Source organism: Podarcis tiliguerta (genome assembly GCF_965153285.1).
Source record: "Podarcis tiliguerta genome assembly, chromosome: Z".
Taxonomy (NCBI): Eukaryota; Metazoa; Chordata; class Lepidosauria; order Squamata; family Lacertidae; genus Podarcis; species Podarcis tiliguerta.
In genome coordinates this window covers 24,752,482-24,764,815 of record NC_139553.1, presented here as the reverse complement: position 1 = coordinate 24,764,815, position 12,334 = coordinate 24,752,482, and the positions used below count along the sequence as shown (strand labels likewise).

General features: G+C 45.0%; 1 protein-coding gene and 1 long non-coding RNA gene across 9 annotated transcripts in view; both read left to right on the top strand.

Annotated features, from left to right (window-relative positions):
- Positions 1–12,334, top strand: part of LOC310669724 — a 550,125-nt gene that overhangs the window by 76,441 nt on the left and 461,350 nt on the right. The gene's annotated exons all lie outside the window — the stretch shown is intronic.
- Positions 1–12,334, top strand: part of PAK3 (p21 (RAC1) activated kinase 3) — an 81,426-nt gene that overhangs the window by 43,844 nt on the left and 25,248 nt on the right. For 6 of the 8 annotated variants that reach the window (XM_083423723.1, XM_083423721.1, XM_083423719.1 and 3 more), the window contains 2 exons: positions 5,182–5,375; positions 11,348–11,448. In XM_083423723.1, the coding sequence (XP_083279849.1) occupies positions 5,204–5,375; positions 11,348–11,448 (273 nt within the window). In that variant the 5' untranslated portion in view covers positions 5,182–5,203. Of the gene's footprint in view, positions 1–2,694; positions 2,787–5,181; positions 5,376–11,347; positions 11,449–12,334 lie in introns of those variants that run through there. The other 2 variants (XM_083423718.1, XM_083423724.1) reach the window with 2 other exon arrangements.

Genomic DNA, 12,334 nt, shown 5'->3' with positions numbered 1-12,334 from the left:
TATTTATATCCCTCCATAGCATAAAAAATATCAAAGTGGTTTACAACAATATCTATGTACAATAAAAACAAACAATTAAAAATAAAATAAAACCAGAGATCATCAACTAATTATCACAGAAATATGTTTCATTTAATTGCCTGCATTAGTTGCACAGAAAAGTTTTAACCAGGCATTTAAAGGGTAAAACAAGAAGGCACTGGCTGAAATCTCTATTATTGGATAATTATCTCCAGAATGTCTAATTACTGAAACCTTTGGCATAATTAAAATCATACTGAGATCTGTGTTTAATGTGACTGCATAAGGGCAAAACTAGTTCTGGATGTGACTCTCCAAATCTCTCAACCTGGGCCTTGTTGACTCTTCCCTGGTTGCACTCCGTCACTGGCGCTGCTACACATGCGAAATCCTTACATGCTGCTGGTACATGTGATTGTCCAAATTGACCACCAAATATATTGGAGAAATATTTAACCCACTCAGAGGCAGGAATTGAGGCTTGCTGTGATGATATCGCTTCATTCAAGCCCTGGGCCACCAGTTCCCAGAATTTGTCTTCTCTCTGTTCCGTTACTGCTAGTCCCAATTCCTGCCACTTGATTTTCATATATACGGCTTGTATATTCCGTATATTTTTTGTTTCTGGACAGATTCTTATATTCCAACCTACCATATTTTTCGCTCTATAAGACGCAGCAGACCACAAGACGCACCTAGTTTTTGGAGGAGGAAAACAAGAAAACAAATATTCTGAATCTCAGAAGCCAGAACAGCAAGAGGGATCACTGCACAGTGAAAGCAGCAATCCCTCTTGCTGTTCTGGCTTCTGGGATAGCTGTGCAGCCTGCACCCATAAGACGCACACACATTTCCCCTTACTTTTTAGGAGGGAAAAAGTGAGTTGTATAGAGCAAAAAATACGGTACATTTGGTGAAACTTTCCATGGATTCCTCTGATGGATTTTTCTGAGAATCCCTAATTAGTCTTAGTCAGAACGTTCTTAACCACTTTGCATTGACCATCAAACCAGCCAAGGTGTGTTGATTGTGTGTAGTTATTATTATAGAAGTTATCAAATAGAACTTGAGTTCTGTGAAAGAAGACAGCAACAAGATTTGGAGGTTTGTTCAAAAAAGGTTTACACAAGCTCCTCAGATTATTACTATATAGTGTCTCATGAATATTGCTGCTCAATCTGTGAGACCATTTTCCACACCATTTCTTTCTTCGTTGACTCTTGCTGATTTGGTTTTAGGTATGCATTCTATTAGAGGACCTAGGGTCACTGATATTGGAAAGCGGTTGCTTTCTATTCGTTCTGACACTTCAAAAGTGTTCACAAAAGTAAATAATGGAGACACTACAATGTGATCAATATCACTTCAACCATATTTCATGGAATCATAGAATTGAAGATTTGGAAAGGACCACTAGGGTTGTTTAATCCAAGCCCCAGCAAAGCAGGAATCTTTCACCCCAACATGGGCTTGAACCCACAATCTTGAGATTAAGAGCCTCATGCTCTATTGACTGAGCTATCCCTATTTGTTTAAATTAAGTATATAGTGGTACCTCTGGTTACGTACTTAATTTGTTCCGGGGGTCCGTTCTTAACCTGAAACTGTTCTTAACCTGAAGCACCACTTTAGCTAATGGGGCTTCTCATCCTGAAGCAAAGTTCTTAACCCGAGGTACTATTTCTGAGTTAGGGGAGTCTGTAACCTGAAGCATATGTAACCTGAAGTGTATGTAACCCAAGGTACCACTGTACTGACTCTTAGAAATGGCTTCAGGACTCCCGTGAAGGATGTATAAAACATGTTGGAATACAAATTCCAACAATTTCAGGCTCTGTGCATTATATTTCTTGCCCAAAGTAAAAATGAAACGTTATAAATATATATTCAAAGTCAAAGCCTAAAGGTAGCAAGAGACCCTACGCAATTCCTCCTATTTGGGCATTAAAATCCCCACACAGTGTAAATGCTGGGGGGAATTTATGATTGATCTGTTCCAGTAGGAATGTTAAATATGACCAAATCATGGTGGTGACAGATTATTAGTAGGGGGAAAGTAGGTGTTTCTACAGAAGAGTAAGGTTCTTACTTCAGTTTTGTTTTGATGTGGCAAAATATATTTTGAATCCCAAAATGTGCTCTCCAAACTCTCCCTGTCAATTCAAGCGACATAAACGAAGTCAAGCCCCCACTTCTTCAGCCGTTTTAAGATTTCTGAACAGCTGGCTGGCTGAAAGGTACAGCAAGGTGTTTGTGACAAAACTTGAGACCAAGTCTCTTCCAGGCATATTGTTATAGCAAGGATACCAGAGTCTGTTACTGATTAGCAGAAAATAATACAGGGTAGTATGTAGATAATATTTGGAGTATTGTAGGGAAGAAAATACAAGCTAAGCTTCTGTTCCAGGCCAAGGCCTCACCTGTGATGGAGGGCGTTACCGTGACAAAAGGTGTTGATGACCTATCCCAGATAAATCACAGGGCCTGCGCAAAAGAGTTGCCATGCTTACCGTGGGTTTAGGATTGAAAAAAGCGGAAGGGGCAGGCTGTGCTCACAAGAAAAGTGTTCCTTTTAAAACTAGGCTTGGAATAGCAGATGGATGGGGAGGAGTTGTTTGGAGCAGGGGTTTCTGGGAACAAGAAAGGGCTGCAGCTGTCAGAGCTGGCTGGGAAGCAGGAACAAAGGGGTGGTGGTGCTTTAGGGTGGCTTTGTCTGTAGTGCTGGGCTGCTGTGAGGAACAAGCTTGAGTTCACAGTGCTGTAAGGTCTGCACCCGTTTCATCTAAACTGAAAGTAAATATGTGTAATTTCTTAAAAGGCACTACCGCCTCTGTCATGTTGGGGTTCTCAGTGGAAACACGGCCCTGAGTGAGCACCTGTAACCCCTTGGGACCTCATGTGCTGCTCAGCAGAGATTGCAGGTGGAGCTCAGCCTTAGTTGAAACCCTCCCAACCTTTTGTGAGGAAAAATTCCGGGCACACCCCACCCTCTCCCTGCCACTGACCCCTTCCTTCCCCGCCTTCTCACCCACTCCTCCCCTCCCTTCTCTTACCTTTGCTGTCTTCAGCCTCCTTATCCATCTTATTATTCCCAACCTGACAGGTTCCAGGAAAGAATGTTTCTAGATGTTTTCTAGTCAGTTGTGATATATTAAAAGGAGAGCTAAAGGTATCATAGTTTGCTTTTCTATACAGTGGTACCTTGGGTTAAATACTTAATTCGTTCCGGAGGTCTGATCTTAACCTGAAACTGTTCATAACCTGAAGCACCACTTTAGCTAATGGGGCCTTCTGCCGCCGCGCCGCCGGAGCCCGATTTCTGTTCTTATCCTGAAGCAAAGTTCTTAACCTGAAGCACCATTTCTGGATTAGCGGAGTCTGTAACCTGAAGCGTATGTAACCCGAGGTACCACTGTAATCGCCCCTAGGTCTGGGTGTACTCAAAACACTCTCTTGGAAGTTTCATACAGAGACAGTGAAAGTCAAAGCACAGAAGACCATAGGGGCATTGATAAAGTTCTGTTACAACAAGGGAGGACAGCTGATTGGAACCTGCCCTAAAGGTAGAAAAGTGCTTGCTCAAATGCTCTATGGTGTTGAAATCTCAGTCTCTGATTAAAGTTTTGGAAACTCTGAAGAATACTTTTGTTCAGAAGCTTATGCTCTCTACCATCAGGATTATTAGCAGCTCTTCTTCATACAGAATCTGAGTGGCTAACAATTAAGGCAAGAGCAGACTGGACTTAGTTAAAGTACCATATTTTTAGCTCTGTAGGACGCACATTGTTTTAGAGGGGGAGAACAAGGGAAAAAAATCTCAGGAGGCGCTGCGCAGAGAGGGGGAGAATTTTCCCCCTCTTGTTTTCCAGCTCTAAAACAAGGTGCCGTTCAAGGTGTGTTCAGTCACCTTCAGGCGGCTACCTTGCTCTCCAGGCTTCAGGTTCCTTTCGACCTGCTCTTTGGGGCTGGCGGGGGGAAGCCCACCACCAGCCCCAAAGAGCAGGTCGGGGAGCAGCGGAAAGGCGTGAAGCCTTCCCGCTTCTCCGCGAGCTTCTCGAGGCTGCCGGGGAAGCCCGGGGCTATGGCTTCTTTAGCCCCGCGCACCCTCTCCCAGCTGGTGAGGTGGCACGTGGCTAAAGAGGCTGCTGCCATAGCTGCGCGCCACCTCTCCAGCCAGGAGTGGGTGCGCGGGGCCTTTTTAGCCTTTTTAGACTGGCCACGTCAGTCCCTTCGCCCTCCTGAGGAAAAGCCCGCAAGAGCCGCGCGGAGCTTGTGTGCGGTTTTTGGGGGCTTTTCCTGCCTGCCTCCCCTCTGCTCCATAGGACGCACAAACATTTCCCCTCCATTTTTGGAGGGGAAAAAGTGCGTCCTATAGAGCAAAAAATACGGTATATTTTAACAATTGCTGCTATGCATATTGAGTGTTTCCTGTGCTGTGCTATATGGAATTTGGTGATAACCAACTTTGGAAAATAGTGTGTTGAGATGTTTTAGACTATTTATATAGATACCCCAGAGATCGCTTTCTGAAACCTCTGTTCACACAAGCAAGCAGGTACACCCTGGCAGAAACAGTGCAGTTTCTTTTGAGTTTCAGTAATAACTTTGTCACATTCAGAGTGGCCTTCTATGCACTGGCTGAAAAAAGAAGAAGGGGGGAAGGAAGGAAAGGGAAAAGAAAAAGAATCAGGAAAAAGAAGTTAGCTAAAATATCTATGCATTGCTGTGATGATTCGGAGGTGTAATTTGCAACCATACATCCAAAATATGAGCCAACATCCATGTATGATCCATGTTTTTTTGGTAATATTGCTCTGGGTTCCTCATGACCTTTGGCAAGAATAATAAGCTCATATTGAATTGAACTGAGCGCTTCACTTTGGCTGGAATGTGTCCTTGAAAGCTGATAATGATTCTTGTTTCCCTACTTGAGCCGCCAGAAGAAGAGAAAGCGCTTGCGGTTACTGCCTCATCTGCAGAGTTCTGCTGCTCAGAACGGTTGCAGTTGGGTTTGTCAGTGGTGCGGCATCGGGTACCTGGTGTAGGATCAAAATCAGATTTCTCCAGGCTTCTTCCAACTTTTTTGTTTTTCCTGGCCCTACTCTGGGACTTACCCTTCTTGCTCTCACCACCAGAACCTCTTTCTTCCTGTCTTACCAGGAGGTTGTGAGGGCTGCTGAAGATGTCAAATAGTCTGGATGCTGAAGAGAAACCTCCAGCCCCTCCACTGAGAATGAACAGCAACAACCGCGATTCTTCAGCAGTGAACCACGGCTCCAAACCTCTCCCAATGGCTCCAGAAGAGAAGAACAAGAAAGCTCGGCTCCGTTCCATCTTTCCAGGAGGGGACAAAAGTAATGTATCAGCAATGCAAAGGGCTTCCAGCCCTCTCCTATTCTGTTGGTTTCATGTCTGCTTTTCTTGATTGTTCAGCTACATTGCTTCTTAATCAAAAGGGCAATTAAAATTGCCAGAGACTTATGGGTCTCTAATGCCATTGTTTGGAAAGAGGTGCTGTTTAATTTTTGCTGGAATTGTTTGGTGCATGCTAATTTAGAGTTAGAAGAAGGGGTCTGGGTTTCTTGGAACTGAGCACATAGGGAGCTGATGGCTCATAGTAACTATCTTTGCAGTGAAATCCTTCTTGCCATCAGAAAATAGGGTGTTGGCTATGGTGGGATATAGGAAAGTCCAGGCTAGATCACAGAATTGTAGATTTGGAAGAAACCAAGGGGTCACCTAGCTCAACCCCCTGCAATGCAAGGCGAGGGTTTTCTCCGTTGTTGTATTCAGCTATTGGAATCTGCTCTTCTCTGAAGTGCAACAGGCACAAACCTTAATTGTGTTTTGATGCCAGTCTTAATACCTATCTTTTTCATCAAGCATTTGTTGATTGATAGCTTTTAGTAATAATCTTGGCTATGCTTTTCCTCCGTGGTTTGTTGTACTGTACTGATGTTTTGAGTTACTGTTGTTTTAATTACTTTATTGGTTTAATTATTATTTATACCCACCTTTCCTCCATGGAGCTCAAGGAGGCCCTCATGGCTTCTCCCCTACCTTCTTCACCCCCACAACAACCCTGTGGGACAGGCGTGTTGGTCTTTTTATGCTTGTAATGTTTGCTTTTTAGGGGAAGTGCCTCTACTGCAGCGGTTCTCAACCTGTGGGTCCCCAGATGTTGTTGGACTACAACTCCCATCATCCCTGGGCTCTGGCCTTGCTAGCTGGGGGTGATGGGAGTTGTAGTTCAACAACATCTGGGGACCCACAGGTTGAGAAAGGCTGCTCTAGAGGGTTTCCTATTGTCTGGAATCTTTTTAGCTGGAAATTCTGGCATTTGAACATGGAACCTTCTGTATGCAAAGTATATGTTTTTCTACTGAGCCTTTCTTCATGAGTTTGGCTCCCTCTACAGTCTCTCCTCATAAGTTTGGCTCCCTCTCCATAGTTTGATGAAGGAAGGACACTTGCAGGATGAGGCCTCTATTCCCTTCACAGGCCTACAGTTCTTAGATTTTCTGAGGAAGCTGGGTTGATTGTTAAACCATTTTGGGAATTGTAGCTCTTGTAAATGGTCTTCTAATGACCCTCAGGAGTTTAACAAACTACAGTTCTCAGGATTCTTTGGGGAAGCAATGGCTGTTGAATGTGGGGTGATACTGCTTTAAAGTGTAGTGCAGAGGGAGCCTCAATTGAGAAGAGGTGTGTGCCGGTTTCCCTTACTGAAGCATGAGCACTTAATTGATATTTAAAGGGAAGCAGTGGCCAGTTCCCTTTCCTAGTATGCCCCGCGGACAACCTTAAGGTCCACAAATGACAACATTTTGGAGGTCCCAGGTTGCAAAGTGGTTAGATTGGTCTCAACAAGGGCCAGGGCCTTTTCAGTACTGGCCCGCACTTGGTAGAACGCTCTGTCACAAGAGACTAGTGCCCTGCAGGACTTGACATCTTTCCGCAGGGCCTGCAAGACAAGGCTGTTCTGCCTGGCCTTTGGTTTGGACTCAGTCTGACCCTTATGTTTCCCTCCCCTTATGGTCTTGATTTATCGGCTACTTTTAAAATGAGGCTGCATTTTAAATTGCATTTTAACCTGTATTTTAAATTGTCCCCCCCCCCATTATGTTTTTACTGTGATTTTATTGGTGTTAGCCGCACTGAGCCCGGGGAGGGTGGGGTATAAATAAAATTTATTATTGTTATTATTATATTTTGTAACAACATTTCACCACCCATTTATATAGATTTGACTGTTCTTTTAAACTTTACTCGACGACCCTTTAAACCTACTGTATTTTTCGCTCCATAAGACGCACTTTTTCCCTCCTAAAAAGTAAGGGGAAATGGGTGTGCGTCTTATGGAGCAAATGCAGGCGGGAGGCTCTGCTCAGCGCTCCCTTTAAAGAGCCGCGTGGAGTGTGTGTGTGGCTTTTGGGGGCTTTTCCCCAAGGAGGGAGAAGGGCAGCCCGTCACTGATGGGCTGCCCTTCTCCCTCCTCAGGAAAACCCCCCAAAAGCCGCACACACTCTCCACACGGCTCTTTAAAGGGAGCATGGCTCTTGGGGGCTTTTCTGGGAGTGAGGGAAGGGACTGACAGGCTGCCCTCTGTCCCTTCCCCCAGCTCCCAGAAAAGCCAGCAAGAGCCACACGCTCTTTAAAGATCCGAGCCTAGTGTGTGTGCAGCTCTTGGGGGCTTTTCCCTGAGAAGGGACTGATGGGCTGCCCTTCTCCCTCCTCGGGGAAAAGCCAGCAAGGGACAGAGGGCAGCCCGTCAGTCCCTTCTCCCACCTCGTGGAAAAGCCCCCAAAAGCCGTACACATGCTACACACGGCTCTTTAAAGGGAGCGCTGAGCACAGCCTCCCACCTGCGTTCGCATCTGGGATGCATACAGGCTCTGCTCAGCGCTCCCTTTAAAGAGCCACGCAGAGCGTGTGTGTGGCTCTTGGGGGCTTTTCTGCGAGGTGGGAGAAGGGACTGATGGGCTGCCCTCTGTCCCTTCCCACACCTCACAGAAAAGCCCCCAAGAGCCGCTGCCAGGCTCTGCTCAGCGCTCCCTTGTAAGGGCTCCCTTTTGTCCCTCATCCCGCTTTGCTGGGAAGCTAGCAGAAGAGGCGCTGCGCAGGTAATGCTCTTGCTGTGCTGGCTTCAGCGAGAGCTGCACAGCTTGCTCTCCTGGCTTCTCAGTGAAGCGGGAGGAGGGACAGAAGGGTTTAAAACAAAAAAAAGCGAGAGCTACTTACATGCTCTGCGCAGAATATTTTTTTCCTTGCTTTCCCCCTCTAAAAACTAGGTGCATCTTATGGTCAGGTGTGTCTTATGGAGCGAAAAATATGGTACTTTCTGCCACAATGGTGAGAGTGTAATGAGAGGCCAAGACCGTTTTCTTATCTGCTGTTCAGAGTGATGCAAACTGAAAAGATAGGACAACTTGTTGCAGGCCATCTCTTAGCTGAAAATTAAAGTGTGAACACATTATAGATCTTAAAAAGGGCTGGGAGACTGGAGAGAAGCGTGGGGTCTGGAAGGAGTTGCTCTCGCATGCTGACATGGTATATTGTTGCTGGCTCTAACAACTGCTGCAGGAAAACCATTTATCAATTAATATAAGTGTGAAGGTTGGAATCCTGGGCAGAAATTGTAGCCAGATCATTGTTTAGTAAGGGTTTAGCAATTAAATTAATAAGGATGAATGTAACATTTGGGATTAGTTCATGCACAGTGTTTTTGATTACATGTGAGCATTCCAGATTGCTCCTGGAGACATTTGTATCTGCCGTACACGGATTCAAACCGTCAGGCCATTTATTCTTGGATATTGTCTGTTCTGATTGGCGGCAACACGCCAGGAACTTGGGTGGGTGGTATCACCCTCCCAGGTGAGAAGAGGGGTGACCTGGATGTCTCTGTGTATAAATGACTATTATACTTTGAAAAGCTTAATTCAACTAAGTAGTTTTCATTGGATTTTGAATAAATGTGCAATTAATTGTTACTGTTTTGAATGTTACTGGGTTATTATCTTCTTTAATGGGTTGTGCAAACTGCTATTATGAATATTGCTTTTTATAAGGTAGGGCTGGGGTCACTGGGGATGAGTTTATGGAACCAAAGTGAGTGGCTGAAAAGGTTTGGGAACTACTGTCCTTCATGAAGCATAACTAAGTCTGGATCCAGCCCTGAGGAAGCTGCCTCAAACAGAGTCCACTTAGCTCGGTCTTGTTGACAATGGCTATTGGTTGCAGCTCTTCAGATTTTCACAGGAATCTATTCCAACCCTACCTGGAGTTGTTAGGGATTGAATCTGGTACCTTTTGCACATGAATCCTTGGGTTCTGCCACTGAGTTGTTTCCCATCGTCCAGCAGTTTTTTTAATGAACATCACAACAGTTAAGGAGAAAGAGCTGTAGCTCAGCTGTAGAGCTGCTTTATATGAAAAAGATCGATCCTTGGTATTTCCAGGTAAGGCTGGGAAGGATTCCTGTCTGAAATGTTGGAGAGTAGCTGCCATTCAGCATTAGCAGCCCAGGATTAGGTGGACCAATGGTCTGATCCTGTACAGGCAACTCCCCATTTACATACATTCATACGCACATCACTCCGAACCTGGCAGTGACCCCAAAATGTCACAAAAAGGGGTGGGGTGGGGTGGAACAGGGTGTTTACAGGCTTTCTCAATGATGTTTCAAATATATGTGATTTCACTTAAATGCACAGTGCCTTCATAGGTAACCACTGCATAAATTGGGAGTTGTCTGCATAAGGCATGAGTGGTATCCAACTAAGTTCTACTTAGAATAGACCCATTGAAATTAATGGACCTAAGTTAGCCATGTTGGTTAATTTCATGGTTCTCTTCTGAGCAAGACTATCATTGGATACATTTCCATGCCTTTGTGCTTACTTTCTTTCTACCTGAAGGAATTAGATGCTGCAAGGCTGCCTAGGGAGGGCTTTTGAGGAGTGGGTACATCTCTACTTCTTTAAAGGTAGTGGGTTCCACCCTGTTGTATAAAGGTATATTAACCACTCTCTGCATCACCCTGATTGCATGAGGGCTTTGTCTGAAGTCCTTAACAATTGTGCCTCAGTGAAGTCTACATTTCATTCACTCTTTTATGCAACAAAAAGGCTGCAAAGGAATTAAAGAGGTGTCTATCAATACAAGCTTTAGTCAATTGCTGAACTAAGCTATTGGTTAAATTTGCTTATTAGCAAAACCGATATTTCTTTGTATCATATTGCCTAACAACTTGATCCACTAAATGCAGAGATGGGGAACCTATGCACACCCCCACACACCAATGTTGTTGGACTCCAGTTCCCATCAGCCACTGTGAAACAGGAAGGTGGTGGAAGGTGAAGTTCAATGACACCTGGAAGGTCATGGGTTTTCTAGTCCTGAACTGATGCACAGGACTATTTCCAGTTTGTCATGGATTGGCTGAACACAGAGGGAGGCACCAGGGGGGAAGCCGACAGGGAAACCCAAGGATAGAAAGCTCAGAGCCCAGAGTTTGGTGGTGGGATGATGATGAAGAAGGGTCAGAGGGAGAAGTTTGAGAGGTGTTGGAAGTTGAAGAGGTAACAGGGTTTAGAGAGCAGGAAGAGCCTGTGTCAGAGAGAAGTCCAGAATCAGAAGCAAAGGTGGAAGCAGGAGCAGAGGGAGGCCAAGAGCCAGGGATGAGTTAGGCTGGTGAAGAAGCCAGGGTGTCTCCCCCTTCTTGTCTCCCAGGACCAGAGGAGGTATGAAGCAGGAAGAGCAGAGAGAGGTGCACAGGTGCTTTGGAAGGACCCGGGGGAGGAGATTTAGGCAGCTGTGGAAAAGGTGGGGACCTTCAGCCTCCACAACTGCCTCCTAGGGGCAAGTTTTACCAAGAAGAATGGCTGTGCTCATTAGACCTGGCACTCTTGAGCTGACCTTGTTTCTTCTAATAAAGACTTAACTTTGCTTACTTCATGTGATATATTCCTGACAATCGTCCCTGACAACCCCATGGAGGCTGTTCATACCTTTTGGGTTTAAATGATACATTATCAAGTAATGCACATGCCCTTAGCCTACAGGAGCAGTGTTCTGTAAAGTTGCATTTTTGTGGACATTTACCAAAGCAAGCCCCCTAGGACTTAATTATGAACAAACATGAATAGGATTGCACTGTTATGGTGCTGTTTCATTATCCAGCCTGGATTTTGCAGTCAAGGGTCCTTCTGGATTAAATTCTATCCTCCTACTTTCCATATCTTGCTTTGAATAAGCCTGACTGTAAAATGCATAAAAAATAATTATGCAGGAAAATAAGTGCTTGTTAACATTTTACTTCTAGCCAATAAGAAGAAGGAGAAAGAACGTCCTGAAATCTCTCTCCCTTCAGACTTCGAGCACACGATCCATGTGGGGTTTGATGCAGTCACTGGGGAATTCACAGTAAGTCATCTTTTTGTCCTCTGTTTGCTTCATTGCAAACTTCCTTGGCTAAATTGGCTTTCTTTGCAGCCATTTGTTCTGTGCAGACCTCACTTGCGTGCAGAGTGAACATGTGTACGGGAGGTGGTGGAATCACACCTGCCAACCTTGCAAGGGTTGCTGATCACACTCACAGAGCTCACACACATCTTACTTTGGATGCAAATGAGCTCTAGTGATGGGAAACCTACAACCCTCCAAATGTTGCTGGGCTTCAACTCCCATGATCCATGACCATTGGTTATGCTTTGTTGGGCCTGTTGAGAATTGGGAGCCCCAGCAGCATCCAGAGGGCCACAGGTTCCCCACCCCTGCTCTATGCTGACATTATGCTAGATGCAGGCAGAAATTGGGGGCCTGCCAAGCACGATCCCCCTCCCCTCCTGTGCACATTTGCTGTACACGCAAGTAATGTCTGCTTAGGCTATCCCCTTGCCCACACAGGAGGAAGGTAGCTAGATTTCCTTGCGTAACACTTGTGTACTTTTGAGTATTCTACTGGAAACAATTGTTGCTTAATTCTCCCCACTCCATGGGTTGCTTGTTATAGACTACAAACTATGGAAACTCTGGGGAAAGAGCTGAAGATGCTCTATGGATATATTCTGTAGGATAGTTTTATTTATTTAGAAGATTTATAAACCGGTTGATCAAGGAGCTCTCCAAGTGGGCTATAAATGCAGTTGTGCAAATAAAACACAGCTAAAACCCAGAAACCAATTTTCACAACACATATAGGTAACTAAGTTATATAACTGGGTTGGCTTGTAGAAACAAAGCTTTTAAGCAGGTGTCCCTAATGAGGGCACCAGCCCAATGTCAGTGGGCAAGGAGTTCCATAGCACTT